This window comes from Podarcis pityusensis (assembly GCF_964106645.2).
Source record: "Podarcis pityusensis genome assembly, chromosome: 2".
NCBI classification, from domain to species: domain Eukaryota; kingdom Metazoa; phylum Chordata; class Lepidosauria; order Squamata; family Lacertidae; genus Podarcis; species Podarcis pityusensis.
The window spans coordinates 7,259,887-7,282,213 of record NC_138029.1 but is presented as its reverse complement, the minus strand read 5'-3'; the positions used below and the strand labels follow the sequence as shown (position 1 = coordinate 7,282,213).

The window sequence follows — 22,327 nt, the reverse complement described above, 5'->3', positions numbered from 1 at the left end:
GTCCCTTTCTTATTTGGGTTAGCCTGTTTTCCTGGATTGGTTCTCCTAACCAAAAGGCACACTGGAGTCTCCTGCCAGTAGCATCCCAAGCCAGTTTTTTGCCCATGTACTTCACAAAAGAATAAAGGAAGCCACTGAAGCCTATTCATTTGGGGTGAAAAGTATTTCTCATCGTGTGTTGGGATCTTATTATTTGTATGTTCTAACAGACTCAGCAGGGGAGATCCAGAAAAACTAGTTTGGGGGAGCAAAGGGATGGCAAAGGCAAGGATTAGGGGAGCAACACATTAAATGCAAATTATGCTGTAGCTGAAAAGAGGGAGCAAGTCATTTTCTTTTGGCTGGAGGAAGGCCAGCTAACACTTGGAGTCATCCTTGCAGTTCAGACTGGGATTTTTAACCTCAACACTTCATGAGAAGTTAGATTACAAGAGTGTGACTTGCCAAAGGGGGATCAGTGGACGTCGCGGGCTGAGCGGAGATTTATTCCTGGGTTTGCCCCATCCAAACCCAATATATACCCCTTGCACCAGTTTTCACTTTAGCTGCCTCCCCAGCAATAAACTCGCAATTACCACCACCCCACGTTTATTCTCTCCCTCCCCCTCTCTCTTTGCAGTCAGCTCCAGATTCAGGCAGTGGCCCTCCGCCTGGGCAGCCGGCCCCATTTCCTCCAGCTCCACCGCCACCACCAATTCTGCCTCCTCCCTTTGTAAGTTGTATTTCAGCTTGTATCTCAGCATGTTAAGCTGCCTTCTGGTCCTTGATCCTATGCAACGGGGTGTATGGTGTGTGTGCGTGCACACGAGAGTGTATAAAGGTGTTATATGTGACAGGTGATGCATCCTACTTTATCATCGCTGTGTGTACCACCTTGGACTCCTTTGTCTGCGAAGTGTGTGTGTTTGTGTGTGGGAGAAATAAATTTAATATTAAATAAATGTGAGGATGTGTTTTGAGTACAGCGGTACCTCGGGTTACATACACTTCAGGTTACACACACTTCAGGTTACAGACTCCGCTAACCCAGAAATATTACCTCGGGTTAAGAACTTTGCTTCAGGATGAGAACAGAAATCGTGCTCCTGCGGCGCGGCGGCAGCAGGAGGCCCCATTAGCTAAAGTGGTGCTTCAGGTTAAGAACAGTTTCAGGTTAAGAACGGACCTCCAGAATGAATTAAGTACGTAACCAGAGGTACCACTGTACATGTGAAAGTGGCATGAGTGTGAGTTTGTATCTACTCTTTATATACCGGAGCAGCAAAATAATAATCGTTATCATAATAAGCATATGGCACCAATACTGTTGATGATGCTTTGCAAAGTATAAGACAGGAGTAGGGAATCTGTGGCCCTTCAGATGTGGCTGTACTACAACTCCAATCATTCCTGATCATTGTCAGTCGTGGGCAGTGAAATGCTGTGAAAGTCTGAAAGGTCATTACAGGCTTCGGTGGAGTTCAGATCCTGTTGTCTTTCTACACGTTTCCTTTACTTGAGTCGTGGTGCGGAATTGCAGCATGTGAAACGTGGACTGGAGACCATTGCCTGGACTTCAGTCTGCCAGTTCGCCATGTCTGCGGTAGGATTTTGTAAGCTTGTATATGCGCACAATTGCCCTCCCTATCTGTTGAAGTGCAGTGCTGCTGTGGGAGGGGTTGTCCTGTGAAAATGTTGCCTTCTTATTGCCCTGATGTTGGACCCAATTTGCTTCTACTTGACAGAGGCCCAAGTCATGCCATGGTTGCTGGCAGCTGTTTTGGATACGTGCGACTTGGAGTGTATTCTTTCTCTTTTTCTCCTTGCTCCTAGATGCCTCATCCTGGGATCCCACCTCCGTTCCCTCCAATGGGATTGCCCCCATTGGGACCGCGCCCGCCCCCTATGCCGCCCATGCCTCCGGGCATGATGCCTCCTCCCCCAATGATCCCACCCATGCCTGGACCGCCACCCCTTGGACAGGTAATGCCTTTCCCACAAAGCCTTTGTTTGTCTTTCTGACCATCTTCTTATGACTTACACCATTTTTTGGTTGTTTCCCCCAGATGCCCACAATGGTACCACCAATGCTGCCTGGGATGATAATGCCTGGGGTGCCAGGTGGGCCTGTTGCTGTCTCTGGAGGGGTGAGTATCTGGGAGGGGCATAGATCTCAGTGGGTTATAGTGAGATAAGGGTCTCCAGTTTGTGGCAAGGCTGCTGGTAGTGGCACTCACACTAGGAATTTGGTGACATGCCTGTATATCAGTAGGACGGCCTTTTGATCTTGACCAGGGGTCAGCAAACTTTTTCAGCAGCGGGGCGGTCCACTGTCCCTCAGACCTTGTGGGAGGCTGACTATATTTTTTTTTTGGGGGGGGGGGAATGAACGAATTCCTATGCCCCACAAATAACCCAGAAATGCATTTTAAATAAAAGCACACATTCTACTCATGTAAAAACACAATGATTCCCAGACCATCCGCAGGCTGGATTTAGAAGGCGATGGGGCCGGATTTAGAAGGCGATGGGGCCTTAGTTTGCCTACCCATGATCTTGACTGTGGCCTACATTCCTGCTTGCCTCTCCCTGCCAGTAGAGGGCAAAGCAACCCCAGGGTACAAAGGGTTGCGTGTGTACTGCAGTAGCCGCTGAAACTGGCTTGTTTATTACTCCGAATGTGGCATGTGGTGCTCTTGATGAAGACAAAGTCAAAAAGAAAAAAGTTGGCCACACTATTGGAGAAGGGTTTCCTGCTGGCTGCTGCTGCTAGGGTCACCAAGCTGTGGGTCGTGTTATCAATTTGGCCCAGGCAGATGTGGCAGCGTTTGCTGGCCTTTGATGTAGCTCGAGCATCTGGGTATGTGGATGAGTGTTGTAAGAGATAGTCGGTGCTGTTGGGCCTTACTAAATAGGCAAGAGGAGAGGCCAGTGGCCTGTTTTCAAGAGCAAAGTTGTCATGGGAGGGGGTGACTTAGAATGCAGCAGCAGAACGTGTGCACATGAGCATGCACACACATGCTTAACTCTTCACATGCCTCCCACTTCTCTGCTCCAAATCACTTTGCCTAGCCAATCTTTTTGCAACATGTAGAGTGCCTTGAGGGCAAAGAGGCTCAGGAATTCCCTCCAGTTACGGACAGAGCAGGTTCCAAACGCCTTGATTTAGTTCCCATTTCTCTTTTGACAGGCAGGTCCTGCAACAGACCCATCCAGTGGTGAGTATCCCAGTGGATTTGTCCTTAAGGGAAGGGTGCATTCCGATTAGGAGCAAATCCAACAGCAGAGAAACCTGCTGCTTCTCACCCTGGTCTTTCTTTGCAATGGAGTTACTGTGCCTTCTACGGCTTCATGCTGTAGCCTCTCAGTGCAGAGAGGAGCAATAACTACATCTGTTGAAATTTTGCCTGATTCGTTGCTTTCAAAGGCACAGCACCTTTAACCAGAAAACACTGGAGTCCTACCATCCAGTGCCAGTCCAGATGAGATGGTTATTTCTGCAAGCTTCCTTTTGCTCCCCCATTATAGAGAAATTGAAATTGGTTCCTAGAAGCTTGTATCCTCTTCAGCGCTAAGCCACTGTACCTGGTCTAATCTCTGCTCTCTTGATTTGCAGCCACGGCGACCCAAGGAGCCCCTGTGGTGAGTAACTGGCCAAGCACCAGTTTCAGAGGAAGAATTAAATGCTCAGTTGTCACTCTTTTTATTATGGGGAGTTTAAGGGCAGCCTCCTTCAAGGTTCCACTTCCATGGTCAGCTAGTTTGCATGTTCCCAGCGCTCAAAACTCCAGCTTTTATTTCTGTTGCTGGAGAAAATGTGATTCTTCCCCCAGCTGGAACAATTATTTGTGTCAATGTGAATGTTGTGTAGAGGTGTGGCTGAGGCACTGACTGGATAGTGCCTGTGGATGAGGAAGAGGCACAACTCATGGGGAGGAAGCGTAGCTCAGTGGCAAGCAGAAGACCCACCCTATTCCTATGGCTGCCATTTGTTTTAATTGTTTTTAATACTGTAGAAAGTGGTTTGTGGAACGCCTGCCAGTGGGCATCAGCTGTGTGTGGCTTGTGCTTTGCTGACGCCGCTGCCACCAGCACCTGCCTTGCACGGTGGCATTGTAACTTCATGGGTATTTTGTCATCCTAGAAACCTTGTGCTGATGTTGTTGGGCCTTGTTTAGAGAGACTGAAGAGCAATCTGCTCTGGCACTTTTCCTCTAGTGCTGGATCTTCTGGATTTGTGCAAAAGCAAATCCCCAAATAGAAGTTGGGGAACAAGGAACAAAACTGGAGTTTTTTTGGCCCTGGGAGGGGAGGGGAGTTTGTGTGTGTATACGATGGTTGAGCTCCTGATTCAGATGAGGAACCTTGGGGAAGGGTCTCTAGCAGCTGCAAGGGGTATTTTGTTGATGATATAGACCAGAGAAAGAAATCAAGTGTGGTTGCTTATATTTGTAAGCAGTGTGTCAGCTTATTTTTCATTTCCCTCTTTTGCATAATTTATTCTGGTTGTTATGGGAAGCGGTAAAGAAACTAAGGTAAAGGGACCCCTGACCGTTAGGTCCAATCGCGGACGACTCTGGGGTTGTTGCACTCATCTCGCTTTACAGGCCAAATGAGCCGGTCTACAGCTTCCGGGTCATGTGGCCAGCATGACTAAGCCGCTTCTGGCAAACCAGAGCAGCACACGGAAACACCGTTTACCTTCCCGCCAGAGCGGTACCTACCTATCTACTTACACTTTGACGTGCTTTCAAACTGCTAGGTTGGCAGGAGCAGGGACTGAGCAACGGAAGCTCACCCCGTTGAGAGGATTCAAACTGCCGACCTTCTGATTGGCAAGCCCTAGGCTCTGTGGTTTAGACCACAGTGCTACCCGCATCCCATAAAACTAAACATGAAACTAAACTGGGCGCTAAAACTTCCCAACTCCTTGACTATAGGAAATTTATTACTAGACAGCCTTTCCCACAACCCTGAGACTTAGGAGATTTTCTTGTGGTGTTGCCTACATGGTTTGAACCCTATCTTCATAATTACAGGCGCTAGAAACTTGCTTTTTTTTTTTTTTACTACTTATTTATTGAAAATGGAAGCTGATATTCTCAGAATACCGAATTTTAAATTTTTTGCTCAGTTCCAGTTTCTATTTTGAGATGGTGTGATTGCAAGATATCCATGCAAGAAAAACCTCCTGCAAAGTGTCCCATTTTCTTCTCCTCCTCTTTTTCCTCAGAAGCCTTCATGGACTGAGCATCGGGCTCCGGATGGGCGAGTTTATTACTACAATTCTGAAACCAAACAGTCAAGCTGGGAAAAGCCGGACGAGCTGAAGTCCAAGGCAGAAGTGAGAGCCCTAGTTAGCCTTGCATTCCAAACATAGATGCCTTACTCTTTGTTGAGTTATCTTGAATGTTGAGGAGTGGAGGCCAGCAGACCAGAGATAGGAGCTAAGGGACAAAGGGAGAGGGGGGATCCTGTGAGCTTATTCAGAAGCAGCCCAAAGAAAAAGCACATTGAGGGTTCTTGGATTCAAATCCTACAAGGAATGGTTGAAATTGCTGGGTATGTTTTGCCTGGAGAAGATTAAGAGGAGACACGATAGCAGGTCGCCAGATATCTGGAGGGCTGTACAAAAGAACATGAGAATAGGCCTGCTGGATCAGGCCAGTAGTCCACCAAGTCCAATATCCTGTTCCCACAGCGGCCAACAAGGTGCCTGTGGGAAACCTGCAAGCGGGACCTGAAAACAGGCACACTCTGCCCACCTGCAACTGGTATTCAGAGGCTTGGTTCTCACTACAGCGTTCTATCCCATAGGAGTGAAAGGCAACCATTTGCAAATTCCGGGGAAAGTAAAAATAAATAAATAGGGGGTGCATCTGGGGACTTCATTGCTGCCAAGGTGAAGCTTGTTCCTGTCTTCTTGTGCACCAATTACTGACACCCCTGCCTGCTCTCATCTACATAGCCCTATCTTGCATTTTGTCTCTTGGTCACTCTGGACTGTGACAGTGTGTTGGGCGTTGGCTTCTTCACGTACACACAAATATACAGATGGTCCTTTTGACTCTGTCTTTTAAAAAGGGGGTGGTGGTGGAAGTTTTTGTGAGGGAACCTTGTCACCACCACCATTTTAGGAAGAGCGCAGGCAGCTCCTAAGGTGTCCTTTCTCTCCCCCTTCAGCTCCTGTTGTCGCGCTGCCCTTGGCGTGAGTACCGCTCAGAGACCGGGAAACCTTATTACTACAACACTCAGAGCAAGGAGTCCCGCTGGACCCGTCCCCGTGACCTTGATGACATTGAAGGTGAGGGTCTGGGCCGCCAGGAGCTGATTAGGCCCGGGGCTGGGCCCTGCCTTTCCTCAAGCGTCACCATGGTAACCACCCCCTGCCTTTTGTTTCCTCAGCACTGATCAAAGAAGAGGAAGAAGAAGCAGAGTAAGTCCCTGTGGAGGAGCTTCACGTGAGGAAGGGCTTCTCCTCCGGCCAGCTTAACAATCTGGCATGGGGTCCAGAATTCAGCATCCAAAAAACTAACTTTCTTGTGTTGAAGTTGCTTTTAGAGAGAGCAAGGGGTAAGGGAAGCTGTTGGGACTCCACATCCCATCATTCCTGACCGCTGGCCCTGCTGGCTGGGGTTGATGGGATTTGGAGGCCAGCAACACCTGGAGGGTCCCAGCCCTGTTCTTGCCCTTATGGCCAGTGCAAGAAGCTTGAAAACACCCATTCCACCTCCAGAAGAGGCTCGGGCAAGATCCACAGTGATTGAGACTTTCAAGGCTCGCAGAGGCCCTATTTTATGGTGTGCTAGCCTTGTTCAGCATCTCTCTCTCTCTTTCCCCTGCTTTTAGCCCTTGCCAAGGAGAGAAAAGATTTATTTGGCGGGTAGCAGAATTATTTATTTGGCTATTTATTTATTTAGATCACTAGCAGATAAAAATTATTACCGACCCCTAGCTAGTGATTTATTTATTTAGAGCATTAGTGCCCTGCCCTTCAGCCCAAAATGGCTCCCGGAACGGCTTACATACAGCCAATGCAGAAAAGGCCTCTTGTGGTCAGCCTCCGAACCTCTCATGGGAGAAGGCACATGAATAAGTGCCTCAGAGGATGGTCACAGGGTCCGGGTTGGTTTATATGGGGAAAGGCGGTCCTTGAGGTATTGCGGTTCTGAGCCATTTAAGGCTTTATAGGTCAAAAGCAGCACTTTGAATTGGAAACTAATTGGCAACCAGTGCAGTTGGGTCAGGATTGGCATCATATGCTCAAACAGTCTTGCCCTGCTGAGCAACCTGTCCGCTGAATTCTGCACCAGCTGAAGTTTCCGAACTGTCTTCAGAGGCAGCCCCATGTATAACCAGAGCATAGGAGACAGAAGTTAGGTTGTCCCTGTCCGGATAGGGGCATAGCTGGGCCACCAGCCAAAGCTCATGGAAGGCACTCCTTGCCACCAAAGGCACCTGAGCCTTAAGGGACAGCAAAGGATGCAGAATACCACCAAGCATGTGTATAATAATAATAATAATAATAATAATAATAATAAATAATTTATTTGTACCCCGCCCATCTGGCTGGGTTTCCCCAGCCACTCTGGGTGGCTTCCAACAAAGATTAAAAACACATTAAAATGTCACACATTAAAAACTTCCCTAAACAGGGCTGCCTTAAGATGTCTTTGACATCTGATGGGAGGGCTTTCCACAGGGCGGGTGCCACTACTGAGAAGGCCCTCTGCCTGGTTCCCTGTAGCTTTGCTTCTCGCATTGAGGGAACTGCCAGAAGGCCCTCGGCGCTGGACCTCAGCGTCCGGGCAGAACGATGGGGGTGGAGACACTCCTTCAAGTATACTGGGCCGAGGCCGTTTAGGGCTTTAAAGGTCAACACCAACATGAATGGTGCCAGTTTCTTGTGTGTGTGTTCTGGCGCACAACGTTCCGAAGCCTGGTCTTCTCCCCTTCCTTAGGAGGCAACCGCAGCCTCAGCAACCAGAGGCGCCGCTGTCGGGCCCTGAAAGCCCCACCCCATCCTCCGCAGCCACCTCAGACACAGAAGGCACCGGGGGCATCGAAGGACAGGAAACGCCAGGCACGGAGGGCGGGCCAACTGCAGCTGAGGAGGAGATCGCAAGCAGGTGACATGAGGGGCGGGGGACAGAGAGGGTGTGGGATTAAGGCCTCCTTGGGTTTTGGGGGGATGATGACTCCAACTGCCATCAGCTTCAGCCAGCATGGCCGATGGCCAAGGATGATGGGATTTGTGGTCCACGGCACACAGACAGCTACAGGCTCCCCCATCCAGGCTTGGCTTTCAAACTGGGGGTTTGTGGAGTCTCCCCCCTCCTTGGGGAATTGGAAAGGGAACACCAAGCGGGGGATGATTATGGAAGTGGTATTCTATTCTTGCAAAATAAGCCACAGCTTCCCCTCCACACACACTATTGCAGGTGGTCATAGAGCTCTGGAGTGTGTCATTTTGCAGTGTGTTTAGCGCAGGAGGTGTGGGCTGGTTGTTGTTGTTGTTGTTGTTGTTGTTGTTTTTCCCCGTTGAGGGCATATAACAGCCTAGTACACCAGAGAGAAAAGGTTTAGTGTGGCCCTGTCCCTGATGTGCTGGATTCGTACAAACAGGGAGGTTTTATTTTCTTATTAGGGTGCATTAAGAAAAACAACAACATGACATGCCCACCGGCTGCCTGAAGTGGTACAGGCTAGAATTCTAGCGCCCGCTTCTTTGGCTCCGTGGAGGGAGGGGCTGGAAAGTTCCTCCCCTTCAGGGATGCTGAAGCTTCCACCCTTTGCCAAGAGGTTGGGATGGGTGTGTGTGTGGCGGGAGTAAAGGGAAGGAAGTAGAACTCCTGCTGCAACCATCTTTAATATCCATTCACCCCCGTCCACAAAGCCTTATGTGTGGAAGTTGGGGGTGTCTGTACCTCCATTATGGCTGGGTTACTGCATTCCAGTATCAGAGGTGTGGAATGCATCTGTGTACCCTGGGACTCAGAAGTATTGCGCATAGGTCCTCCTTGTGAGGTGCCCACAGGTATCTGGCTGGCCATTGTGAGAAGGGAAGACCCAAATTCATTTGAGAAACCCTGGACTGAGCACTGGCATGCCCATTGCTCCATCTGATACCTTTGGGGGGGTTTGTTTGTTTCCTGAGCTAGCTGTGATCCCGTCCGGAGAGACGAGGAAGACCGTGGCCCTGGCAATGCCTGGAGCAACAAGGAAGAAGCCAAACAAGCTTTTAAGGAGCTGCTCAAGGACAAGGTACTGATAGGGGCAGGTGGGTGGGCTGGAGGACCAGAGATTCCCTCCTAGGAACGAGCAAACATGTAGCCTGGATTGGCGCAGTCCAGGCAAAAACTTGACTACGATTGTGTAAACTGGTCCTGAGATGAGGGGCGAAGTGGGTGGGGCCAGTCAAGCTGGAAGTGCTATTTTGGCTGAAATGCTGCTGCTCTCTGGCTCCAGGGCGTCCCAGCAAGTGCGTCGTGGGAGCAGGCCATGAAGCTCATTAGCACCGACCCGCGGTTCAGGTACAGTCTGAAACGAACGCCCCTTCCTTCCCACAATGTTATTGCAGCCCCCAGCCTGCTTCACTGCACAGTTGGAAATCCTGACTGTTGCAGGAAGGAGAAAAAGTCCAGCTAGTCTTAGGCTTTGCCTGGCCCAGAGTGTTGTGTGGCTGGGAATTCCCTAGCACTCCTTCCCCCCCCATTCTCCCTCACCCCTTGTCACGGATGGGTGCCGTCTCTGGAGAGCAACCCTTGATGACCCTCTTGCGTTGTGCCCCAGCGCTTTGCCCAAGCTGAGTGAGAAGAAGCAGGCTTTCAATGCTTACAAGGCTCAGCGGGACAAGGAGGAGAAGGAAGAGGCCCGGCTCCGGGCCAAGGAAGCCAAAGAGGAGCTTCAGCGCTTCCTGGAGCAGCACAGCAAGATGAGCTCCATCACCCGCTACAGGTAGAGAGTGCCAAAGTTGCAGCCAGGTTTCTTGCAGAGGGGCAGGATCCCAGTGCAGTAGTTCTCTTTGAGTAGGGGGCACTTTAAGGCTCTTTAAGGAGGGAGCTAGGGCACCTGCAGGTTTCTTCCTGGCCCTTCCCACCCTGTTCTGAGTCTGATTTGATTGGCCCTGGACAGAGGAGGTGTCACTCCATGTCTGCCCAGTCAGTGGGTACCATCAAGTGCAAGTCATCATGTTCCAGGCTTCATGTTGGGGTCTGGCAGGACCCATCAATCAACCTTAGACCAGGAGGGAGGGATCATTCTTCAGCTCAGAGTCCTCATTGGTGAAACTGAGGGGGCTTGAACTGGAAATGCCGAATAATCTGGAGTTTGAATTTCAGAGCAGAAGTAGCTTTTGTTTGCTGTTGACCAGGCAAGGGAGAAGGCTCCTACTGCCTATTATTGATATTAAAGCCTGGCCAGTCACGAGGGCCATTGTTGCATGCCTCTGCTCCCCTTGGTACCTGAAGAAGAAGCACATACCTTCTGTGGCAGATCAGGGGGCATAAGTCCCAGCTCCAGCCTGCAAGATTCCTCTTTCAAGCTCCAGAGTTTCTGTTAGCTCTGCTTTTTCCAGCAGTTCCAGTAGGAGTGTTCACATGTTGCAGTCAGAGAGCTGAGCTGTACACTGGTACCCTTATTTGCGGCTGATGTGCAGCAAGCGTACAGCCTATGTACCTCTGTACACAACTAGCTGAGCTGAAGAAATCAGCAAGTGCACACCCTTTCACACAAACACATGTACCTGTGTTCCATGCAATGTGGGAATAAGCTTCCTGGCACGAGTTAAAAAGTGAGAGAAGAATCGAGCTTGGTGCTCCTGGCTGTGGCCACGCCAGAGGGCCTCTGTGTGCATGCCCTCCCTTGCCCACACTGCAGCAGCATCCCCCCCCCCCTGCTGCTTGCTTCCTTTCTTTTCCTGTCACCCCAGGAAAGCTGAGCAGATGTTTGGGGAGCTGGAAGTGTGGGCTGTGGTGCCAGAGCGTGACCGCAAGGAGATCTACGATGATGTTCTCTTCTTCCTGGCCAAAAAGGAGAAGGTAAAACGAAAACAAGGAGTGTGAGCAAAGGAGGACAGAGGTGGTTGATCGTTTGCATAGAATCCAGGCGTTCCATCTCCCAGAATGCCCTCCCTGCCCATCACCTCCCCAGTCCTCATAATGGAGAAGGCTCCCGGAGCTTGGGGGCAGGAAGCCGTGGGTCCTGCTGGGGTGGGTTCCGCCCCCCCCAATGCTGTCCTCTGCCCCCCACCCAGGAGCATGCCAAGCAGCTGCGCAAGAGGAACATCCAGGCTCTGAAGAGCATATTGGACAGCATGAGCCGCGTCAGCTTCCAGACCACCTGGTCCGAAGCCCAGCAGTACCTCATGGACAACCCCAGCTTTGCCGAGGATGAAGACCTGCAAAGTGAGGCGCCTTCCACCTTCCTAGTCCTTCTCTCTTTCCCCGCACAAAGCCCCCTAGGCGAATGCACACCCCTCCCAGGTGGAAGTTCCAGAATCACATGGGCTCCTATGAGGCTCTGTGCGCATGACAGAAATGTCACACCAGTAAGAAAAAGACTCATTAATAGGGTGGGGTGGAGCCCTTCAGTTTACAAGTGGGGAAAGCTCAGACACCTATCAATATCCAAATCTATATCTGTTGCTAATAAATAAAATAAAGGGAGACCCCGAGGCCCTGAAATCCTAAATACTGTGATTAACCCCTTGAAATAAATGTATTCTGTTGGCGTGGGCATTTTGGCTGTGACCTGTTTTGGGTTTGTTGTGCTTTCCAGAATATAATAATAATAATAATAATAATAATAATAATAATAATAATAATTTATTATTTATACCCCGCCCATCTGGCTGGGTTTCCCCAGAAGTCATGAAAGCTTTGGTTCTAGGGCTATAAAGCGTAGAAGCAGTGCTCAGATGTCCTGGCCTTTGGCTCTCCTTGCTGCTGCCACCCCCACCCCTCCAGCACCACATGTCTCTCCCCCCCCGATCCCCCCCCCAGCCAGAGATGATAGACTCCCCTCCCTGTTTCCCTGTGCTGTAGCCTGCCCCACCTTGCTGGCCCAGAGTGATGCACCCCCTTGCCCAGCTGAGCTCGGGCCCCTCCCACCTCTTTCAGACATGGACAAGGAGGACGCCTTGATCTGCTTTGAGGAGCACATCCGGACCCTGGAAAGAGAGGAGGAGGAGGAGCGTGAGCGCGGCCGGCTGCGGGAGAGGCGCCAGCAGCGCAAGAACAGGGAAGCCTTCCAGGTAGCTGCAGCTTTGGGGGGGGGGGCACGATCAGTGGGGGGAACCCAGAGCCCCTGTTTGGGAAGTGGGAGGCAGCCTTGCGGAAGGGCAGAGCACATGGTTTGGTTGCAGAAGGTCCCCGTTCAGTCCCTGCCTGGGGTTGGGGGGGGACGTCTGCCTAACACCCCAGAGAGTTGTTGCCAGTCCGAGTAGGCAACGACCAGGCTAGATGGACCAAGGGCTTGATGGGAACAAGGCAGCTTCATACACTCTCTCTTGTAGCCGCATTTGTAATCATCTGCTGCTTTAAAAAAAGGTAAAGGGACCCCTGACCATTAGGTCCAGTCGTGGCCGACTCTGGGGTTGCGGCACTCATCTCGCTTTATTGGCCGAGGGAGCTGGCGTACAGCTTCCGGGTCATGTGGCCAGCAGGACTAAGCCGCTTCTGGCGAACCAGAGCAGTGCACGGAAACGTCGTTTACCTTCCTGCTGGAGTGGTACCTATTTATCTACTTGCACTTGGACGTGCTTTCGAACTGCTAGGTTGGCAGGAGCAGGGACCGAGCAACGGGAGCTCACCCCGTCGCGGGGATTCGAACCGCCGACCTTCTGATCGGAAAGCCCTAGGCTCTGTGGTTTAACCCACAGCGCCACCGCGCTGAGGGAATGTTGTAAATACTAGGAGAGGATATATTGATTTAATAGTATCCTTCCTAACTCGTACTTGTCAGTCAGCAGCAGAGTGCATTCCACAATATATAGCAGGAAGCTAGTTGGTAGATTCGTTTGAATCTCTTTACTTAAGCAATCCAATCTGGCTTCGTTCAGATTGGGTTGGGTTCCTGGTAAGTCCCCTTTTAGGTAAAGGTAAAGGTTCCCCTGCCCATACAGGCCAGTCGTGTCCGACTCTAGGGTTGTGCGCCCATCTCACTTAAGAGGCCGGGGGCCAGCGCTGTCCGGAGACACGTCCGGGTCACGTGGCCAGCGTGATGAAGCTGCTCTGGCGAGCCGGCACCAGCGGGGCACACGGAAACGCCGTTTACCTTCCCGTTAGAAAGCGGTCCCTATTTATCTACTTGCACTTAAGAGTGCTTTCGAACTGCTAGGTGGATAGGAGCAGGGACCGAGCAACGGGAGCTCACCCCGCCACGGGGATTCGAACCGCCGACCTTCTGATCGGAAAGCCCTAGGCTCTGTGGTTTAACCCACAGCGCCACCCGCTTCCCTTCATGTCCCTGCAATTATCTTGAGGATAAAGGAATTGTTAAGATGGTTCGGCAACAGAGCAAAGGCAGAGACTATTTTGCATGCTCTTGACACAGACAATGTTTGCTTTGACCTGAAAAGTATTCCTGATTTCCTAGGAAACGTCTGGAGAAGAGGCCTTAAAAAAAAACCAGCCCCTCCCAGTATGAGCTGTGTTTGGGCTGCCTAGGGGGAACGTGGGGTTTGGGGGCCTGCTTTGGAGCACATGGGCCGCCCCGCCCCCGACAGGGCCTGTAAATGGGGGAGGGGCTGACTCCCCGATCTCTCTCGCTCTATCGTAGAATAACCAGGCTGCTTCTTGCTCAGGCCTTCTTGGACGAGCTGCACGAGAGCGGGCGCCTGCACTCCATGTCCACTTGGATGGAGCTGTACCCCTCCCTCAGCACCGACAGACGCTTTGCCAACATGTTGGGCCAGCCTGGTAAGCAGACGATGGACAGGAGCCCCTGCCCCCACCCCCTTCCCCATAGTGACCCCCATCCAAAGGGGAGGTGCCTGGGATGTATTGAAAGAGAGAGCAGAAAGCCCAACGCAGTGCAGTAGGCGTGAGCACCAGCTGAGGCACACAGAAAGGTTCCACAGGAGCGGGTGAATTTATGCATTGGGTTGTGCTCCTGGTAGTGATTTAGTTGAGCCGATGTGAGAAGATGGGCGTTCCAGCTAACCAATGGGAAGAGAAAGCTGTCGCCGCGGAACGTTTGTAGTCCAACTTCTGTGAAGAGTGGTATTTGTCAGTGCGGCTGGGGTTTAAAAGCACCACAAAAACAAAGAGAGAAAGCAACTCCCCACCCGCAAGGAATTGCCCCTGAAGAAGGAAGGAAACCTTTCCAAAATGCATGGGGCATCAGTAAAAATGGTTGCTTCCAGAGACAGACCATTGTCTTCTCTCTTGTTCTTATGGTGGGCAACATGGCTTGTTTCAGGGGATTAAAAAGCACTCTTCTGCTAATGAAAAGTGCTCAGTGGAGGAAAAGGATGGTTGGAGGGTTTGGGGAACTTCCATTCCTAGATTCTGTCCCTTTTTTTAGTTTAGTTTAGTTTAGTTTAGTTTAGTTTAGTTTAGTTTCGTTTTCAGAGGGTATAACTCAGAGGTAGGAGAACATGCTTAGCCTGTTGAAGATCCCAGAGTCAACCTTCATCATTTCCAATTAGTGAATCCAAGCCCTCAGATTTTTAATTGGAAACATCGAGGATTGAACCTTGGATCTTCAGCATGAAGATTGATGCTTGAAGCCCTTGAACCAGAGTTAGCAGCTCTGAGCTGGGGACACCCATTGGCTTCATTCAAGTTTTTAAGGCAACTTACCTTATCTCAGTGTTTTTCAGACTCCCTGTCTTTTGGGGGGATACATTTTCAGCATGGATTTTTCTGCCGTTGCATCTCTGTACATTGCACAGGATTCTGGAGAATGTTTTTAACGCAGAGGGTGAGGAAGGTGTGGACTTCAGCTCCCATCAGCTCTAGCCATAATGGCCCTGATAGTCAGGGATGATGGGAATTGTAGTCCAGCAGTATCTTGAGGAGCCACACCTGCCTCACCCATGTCCTAGGGTCTTCCACTGATACAGGGTTCTTCACTTTCACCTGGCCTGAACTGAGAGTGAGCCAGAGAACACACTTTCTGTTCTTCTGTTGTTGCAGATTACTGGGTGAGGTGGGGGACTGGTAGTGGTCTACCAGGGATTGTTGTCTTGTCATTTACTGGGCTGCTGATAAACTTCTAAGGAATCCCGGGGCAGTTCGAAAGCCACTATCTTAAAAAACTTCCTTCTTGCAGGCATGAATAACGGGATGTGTTCTTCTCCCCTTCCACAGGCTCCACCCCACTGGACCTGTTCAAGTTCTACGTGGAAGACCTGAAGGCCCGCTTCCATGATGAAAAGAAGATTATCAAGGACATTCTGAAGGTGTGGCCATAGTGTGCGTTGGAGGGACATGGAGAGAATGAAACACCTAAGTTCTTCCTGGTCTACTGCTCCCTCTCCTGAATCCCAACCTGTGCTTCTCTCCATGATCCCAGAGCTGGCTGCACCTTCTCCCCTGTGTTCAATCGCAGTTCTTTTTCCAGAAGCTTCTTCTCTTGGCAATGAATCCATAGTGTCATAACATCCTTCTGGACCGTCTTGAGGGGCTGGGAGCTGGGGGCACTGTCATACAGTGGTTCCGCTCCTTCCTCCTGGGCCGTGTTCAGAAAGTGGTGGCGGGGGATGAGTGTTCAGACCTCTGGGCTCTCACTTGTGGGGTGCCTCAGGGTTCTGTCCTCTCCCCCATGCTTTTCAACATCTACATGCAGCCGCTGGGAGAGATCATCAGGGGGTTTGGGCTGGGTGTTCATCAGTATGCGGATGATACCCAACTCTACCTCTCTTTCAAATCAGAACCAGTGAAGGCGGTGACGGTCCTGTGTGAGTGTCTGGAGGCAGTTGGAGGATGGATGGCGGCAAACAGATTGAGATTGAATCCTGACAAGACAGAAGTACTGTTTCTGGGGGACAGGAGGCGGGCAGGTGTGGGGGATTCCCTGGTCCTGAATGGGGTAACCGTGCCCCTGAAGGACCAGGTGCGCAGCCTGGGAGTCATTTTGGACTCACAGCTGTCCATGGAGGCACAGGTTAAATCCGTGTCCAGGGCAGCTGTGTACCAGCTCCATCTGGTACGTAGGCTGAGACCCTATCTGCCCGCGGACTGCCTTGCCAGAGTGGTGCATGCTCTGGTTATCTCCCGCTTGGACTACTGCAATGCGCTCTACGTGGGGCTACCTTTGAAGGTGACCCGGAAACTACAACTAATCCAGAATGCAGCAGCCAGACTGGTGACTGGGAACGGCCGCCGAGACCATATAACACCGGTCTTGAAAGACCTACATTGGCTCCCAGTACGTTTCCGAGCACAATTCAAAGTGTTGGTGCTGACCTTTAAAGCCCTAAACGGCCTCGGTCCAGTATACCTGAAGGAGCGTCTCCACCTCCATCGTTCTACCCGGACACTGAGGTCCAGCACCGAGGGCCTTCTGGCAGTTCCCTCACTACGAGAAGCCAAGTTACAGGGAACCAGGCAGAGGGCCTTCTCGGTAGTGGCGCCCTCCCTGTGGAACGCCCTCCCACCAGATGTCAAAGAGAACAACAACTACCAGACTTTTAGAAGACATCTGAAGGCAGCCCTGTTTAGGGAAGCTTTTAATGTTTGATGTATCATTGTATTTTAATATTCTTTTGGAAGCCGCCCAGAGTGGCTGGGGAAACCCAGCCAGATGGGCGGGGTATAAATAATAAATTATTATTATTATTATTATTATTATTATTATTTGAAATGCTATTCCTTCACAAGCGGTAAATCAGCCATGTTTTCATAACTGTGTCAATTTCACTGTGAAGAGAAACAAGTACGGTGATACCTTGGAAGTCGAACGGAATCCGTTCCGGAAGTCCGTTTGACTTCCAAAACGTTTGGAAACCAGGGCACGGCTTCTGATTGGCTGCGGGAAGCTCCTGCAGCCAATCGGAAGCCGTGGAAGTTGCGTCGTACATTTGGGTTCCAAAGAACGTTTGAAAATTGGAACAAACCACGGCATGACTGTACAGTCTACCTTGTGTCAATTCACTTTTTGTGTTTTAAAAAAAAGTAATGAGTGAAATTGACATGTAGCAGATGTTGGAGAGAGTGGTTTGGAACAGGCTATCTTGATACTTTGTGGTTTTTGGAGGGAAATAGGGGAATTCCTAATTCTGTTGTTCTCCTCTGTGCACCCCCCCAATCTCTCCTTGGTAGGACCGGAGCTTCAGCGTAGAAATAAACACAACCTTTGAGGACTTCGCCCATGTCATCAGTTTTGACAAGCGTGCTGCCACGCTGGATGCCGGCAACATTAAGCTGACTTTCAACAGTGTGAGTAGGGCAGGGGTCTGTCAGTGTGCCTCCAGACTGTCAGCGGGAGGGATTCCAGTGAATGTGGTTTGTGTGATTAAAGTGAGTTAAAGGGATCTGCCGCCCTCACATGTCAGTTCCACTTTCAAAAGGAAGAAAAATACCGTATTTTTTGCTCTATAAGACTCACTTTTCCCCTCCTAAAAAGTAAAGGGAAATGTGTGTGCATCTTATGGAGCGAATGCAGGCTGCACAGCTATCCCAGAAGCCAGAACAGCAAGAGGGGTTGCTGCTTTCACTGCGCAGCAATCCCTCTTGCTGTTCTGGCGTCTGAGATTCAAAATATTTTTTTTCTTGTTTTCCTCCTCCAAAAACTAGGTGTGTCTTGTGGTGTGGTGCGTCTTATAGAGCGAAAAATACGGTAATTGGACTGATTACTGTTTGGAAAGTGATGGGGAAATGCGTTGAAAAAAGTGGGATGCACAAATGATCAATGAGAAGACATGTAAATATCCCACAAGCAAATCAGGATGAATGCACCTCGTAGCATAACATCTTGGCTGAAAGCCACAGTAATAATCCTCGGTAGTCTAATCTCCGCATAAGCTTTGTTCAAGCATATCAGGATAAGTGCTCTATAAATAGGTTACCTGGAGGAGTCCCAGTTGCTTGCACAAGAAGTACGGCACAATTTCCAATAGCTAAGTGCATCTGAAAGGCAGGGGCCAACATGCCCCTTCAGTACAGTGACTGGCCCCTTGTTGGCTCCAAATAAATGTTCCTTAGGAGCAGTGGAGACTGTAGGAGCACATTATAGGGAGCAGGATACCCTCAACCCTCTTTCATAATACTAGGACTTGGGATTCACTGGATGAAGATGCTAGGCTAGGGGTGGGGAGTGCGGAACAGTGGTAATCTCGATGTTGTCCCAATTTCCATCAGCCCCAGAATGCTGGGAATTGATGGGAGCTTTAGTCTGAAACCCTGGAGAGCTGCTGCCAGTCTGTGTAGACAATACTGAGCTAGATGGACCAATAGCCAGATTCAGCTTAAGGCAGCTTTGTATGTTCCTATGGCTGATCTGGCAAGGAGGATAATTTTGCTCATTCAGTGCAAGGAATGGGGAGATCCCTAAGGGCCATTCGGGTTCTGTGACCAGCGGAGGTTAAGAGGAATGCCATATAGTGATGCTCTCTGCTTCCCTGCCCTCAGCTGCTGGAAAAGGCCGAGGCACGGGAGCGTGAACGGGAGAAGGAAGAAACTCGCAAGATGCGGCGCAAGGAGGCGGCATTCAAGAACATGTTGCGCCAGGCAGCTCCTCCACTGGAACCCAACATTGCCTGGGATGAGGTGAGGTTTTCTGCGCTCGGTTGCAGGACCAGCTTCAGCTGCCTTTATCTAGAGTTGCATGAATTGGCTACTAGAGAGGAGAACGAGCAGGGCTGAAGTTCAGAGATAAGGCACATGTTTGCATATAGGAGGTCCCAGGTTAATTCCTGGGGAACTGGGAGAGGCTCCTGTCTTAAATCCTGGAGAACCACCACCAGTAAGTATTGGCTTGTTGTTGTTTAGTCGTTTAGTCGTGTCCGACTCTTTGTGACCCTATGGACCAGAGCATGCCAGGCACTCCTGTCTTCTACTGCCTCCCGCAGTTTGGTCAGACTCATGTTTGTAGCTTCGAGAACACTGTCCAACCATCTCGTCCTCTGTCGTCCCCTTCTCCTTGTGCCCTCCATCTTTCCCAACATTAGCGTCTTTTCCAGGGAGTCTTCTCTTCTCATGAGGTGGCCAAAGTATTGGAGCCTCAGCTTCAGGATCTATCCTTCCAGTGAGCACTCAGGGCTGATTTCCTTAAGAATGGATACGTTTGATCTTCTTGCAGTCCATGGGACTCTCCAGAGTCTCCTCCAGCACCAGAATTCAAAAGCATCAATTCTTCGGCGATCAGCCTTCTTTATGGTCCAGCTCTCACTTCCATACATCACTCCTAGGAAAACCATGGCTTTAACTATACGGACCTTTGTTGGCAAGGTGATGTCTCTGCTTTTTAAGATGCTGTCTAGGTTTGCCATCGCCTTTCTCCCAAGGAGCAAGCGTCTTTTAATTTCGTGGCTGCTGTCACCAGTATAGGCAGTACTGGGCAAAAGGGGACCAATGGTCTGATTCTGCACAAGACAGCTTTTAAATGCCTAGTGTACTGACACATGCAGAGGTGCATTGGGCTGCCTCCTTTGGAGGGCAGGTAATTCTTCTGCATCAAGAGTGATCACATGATTCTATCAAACCTAGTGTATAGCAGTGTTATTTACCCCCAGTTGAGGACGACTGGAAGGCAACAAAAGCAGACCAGTGACTTGTGCCAAGACACAGCGTGGGTGGGCTGCTCTCTGCGTCATGGGAACCTTTACTTATTTTCATTTTTTGCAGCATGCACTTTGGGAATGACTGCTTCCAAAGCCTAAAGTTGATCTTCCCTAGAAAACTTTTTTTGTCTTAATGCAGTTGATGCAAACACTTTAGTGACTGAAGACAGAATCTGAGGTTGAGGTTCCCACGCAGCAGAAGTTGCCTCCAGTTCCAGTCACCACACAGAGGCTTAAGGTCCAAAATAGTTTACTGCTGTAGAGGATAAGGCTTCAGTAATACAGTTCCAAACATTGATATATACATACAGCTTGTAGGCTTTGCAGATACAGATATACAAGCACAAATTATCTCTATTGCTGCAGCCTAAAGATGTAAAACAGACTCCGACTCATGGACAGACTCACTGACTGAGTACTGAGCTAACATGCCTTAATCACTTATGGTACAAGTCCATTACCATAGCAGCTGGCTTATCTCATACTTGGGGTGATGTGTGCTCATGAAGGAAATTAACTCTTTCCTCCATGTCCAGTTCCTCCAACATGTTCACCCCCCCCCCCCTTTTTGGCTTTCCTTTCCAGGTCCGAGAGCGGTTTGTCAACAACATAGCATTTGAGCAGATCACGCTGGAGTCAGAGCGGATCCGCCTTTTTCGTGAGTTCCTGCAACTACTAGAGGTGAGCAGGGGCTGATTGGGAGGGTCAGAGTGGTTGAGCCTCAGCGGGAACTTCCGCTAAGGGGATCTGTGGGGTGGGATTGCCTGATGATGAGAGGCTGAAGTAGTGGGGATGGAGAAGGCAGCAAGCCAGGGGGGCTGTACCAGAAGAAGGGCCAGCTCAGGATTTTTTCTGCAATTTGGATTCACACACATGCACCCCGCTCTCTTTGTCTCCCTCTCCCCACAGACCGAGTGCCAGCATTTCCACGCCAAGGCCAAGAAACACACCAAAAAGCCCAAGAAACACCATCGCAAGCGGTCTGCTTCGGTGAGACCAGGGGGCTGTGGTGGGAAGAGATGGAGGGGGGTGACTGAAGTCAGGATGGTGAGACATGTTCATCAAAGCCAAGTGGCAGAGAGCATTCTTCCCCCATCCTATTGAAACTCTGGGTTGGTGTTTTTGCAGCAAGAAGTGTTGGGAGAAGCTCAGTGGCCTACACCTGCAGGGGAATGAGGTGGAAGAGTAGACTGCACCCCCATGTACACAATTGCCTGTGATTTTTAAAAAAAGAAATATCAGCAAAGAAGGAGCGGACTAGCCTAGGACACACACTATCACCCTAGGATTCTGCCTCCTCACTTGGCAGTGATTTACATAATGACATAAGATTTACATAATTACAAAAAAACCCCAAATTTAAGTCGTTTTCATGAATGAAAGCATCTCAGTACATATACAGTAAAATTAAGCAATCCCTACATAATTCATAAAAAAGGTCTAACAAGACAGAAAAACATTAAATCAGTTACAGTAAAAATTAAGCATCTCCAAGGTCAAATCCTGACCACCACAAAGCCCCCAGATAGTCTTGAGGCATCCTGAGTAGCAGGTTGTGCAGAGCTCGCAAGTAAGATGGTCTCTGGCCTCTTCAGCAGCAGTAGGTGGGGTCCGTCAGGGTCTCCCAGGCCAGGTAGAAATAGGCGCAGAAAGGGAGTGAGCTAGCCTAAGACCTTCCTCCCTGACATGCTTGGTGACGATTAGCCCTTGTGATCTCCTGTGGTTTATTAATGGCATGCTGGGCTTCCCAAGTGCTAGTCTGCCCTCCCTCTGGGAGAGGGTGACTGACGAGTGCAAATTTCTCCCCTCAGGGCTCGGAGTCAGGCTCAGACCACCCCCACCGCACAGCCAAGCGCAAGAAACGAAACCATTCGGAATCGGCTGGTTCAGGACCGTCGTCGTCACCTGATTCAGGTAAGAGCGGGGCATTTTGCAGAGCCGAGTAGTTGATTCAAACTGCCATTCTGAGGGAAGTTTCCTCTGCCTGAGGGCCATACAGTGGTACCTTGGGTTAAGTACCGTATTTTTTGCCCTATAGGGCACACCAGCCCATAGGGCGCACTTATTTTTTGGGGGGGGAATAAAGGGGGGAAAATTTATTCCCCCCCCCCCCGAGCCCCAAAGAGCAAAGAAGCGATGACAGCGAGCGGGATGGATCCCGCTAGCTGTCCTGGCTTTGTTTTTAGCCTCCGGAGAGTGCCCCGTGCTTCGGGCTGCAGGCTGCTGCCCGCAAGCCTTGCGAACCCAGCGGGAACTCCCGGCGGGCTCCCAAGGCTTGCGGATAGCTTCCTGAAGCCTGGAGAGCGAGAGGGGTCGGTGCGCACCGACGCCTCTCGCTCTCCAGGCTTCAGCGAAAGCCTGCATTCACCCCATAGGACGCACACACATTTCCTCTTCATTTTTGGAGGGGAAAAAGTGCGTCCTTTAGGGCGAAAAAACGGTACTTAATTCGTTCCGGAGGTCCGTTCTTAACCTTCAACTGTTATTAACCTGAAGCACCACTTTAGCTAATGGGGCCTCCTGCTGCCGCCATGCCGCCGGAGCACGATTTCTGTTCTCATCCTGAAGCAAAATTCTTAACCTGAAGCATTATTTTTGGGTTAGCGGAGTCTGTAACCTGAA

The 22,327-nt window shown here is 50.3% G+C and overlaps 1 protein-coding gene across 1 annotated transcript in view; it reads left to right on the top strand.

Moving 5' to 3' along the window:
* The window catches only part of PRPF40B (pre-mRNA processing factor 40 homolog B), a 30,781-nt gene that overhangs the window by 3,888 nt on the left and 4,566 nt on the right, over nucleotides 1–22,327 (top strand). Inside the window, 23 exon segments of the mRNA XM_080994473.1 lie at nucleotides 620–712; nucleotides 1,813–1,962; nucleotides 2,046–2,126; nucleotides 3,170–3,197; nucleotides 3,596–3,621; nucleotides 5,213–5,323; nucleotides 6,163–6,283; nucleotides 6,385–6,415; nucleotides 7,941–8,108; nucleotides 9,141–9,243; nucleotides 9,448–9,512; nucleotides 9,772–9,936; nucleotides 10,910–11,018; nucleotides 11,234–11,384; nucleotides 12,024–12,232; nucleotides 13,759–13,764; nucleotides 13,766–13,898; nucleotides 15,294–15,385; nucleotides 17,247–17,363; nucleotides 18,555–18,692; nucleotides 20,291–20,386; nucleotides 20,615–20,695; nucleotides 21,517–21,619. Coding sequence (XP_080850599.1) covers nucleotides 620–712; nucleotides 1,813–1,962; nucleotides 2,046–2,126; nucleotides 3,170–3,197; nucleotides 3,596–3,621; nucleotides 5,213–5,323; nucleotides 6,163–6,283; nucleotides 6,385–6,415; nucleotides 7,941–8,108; nucleotides 9,141–9,243; nucleotides 9,448–9,512; nucleotides 9,772–9,936; nucleotides 10,910–11,018; nucleotides 11,234–11,384; nucleotides 12,024–12,232; nucleotides 13,759–13,764; nucleotides 13,766–13,898; nucleotides 15,294–15,385; nucleotides 17,247–17,363; nucleotides 18,555–18,692; nucleotides 20,291–20,386; nucleotides 20,615–20,695; nucleotides 21,517–21,619 — 2,377 coding nt within the window.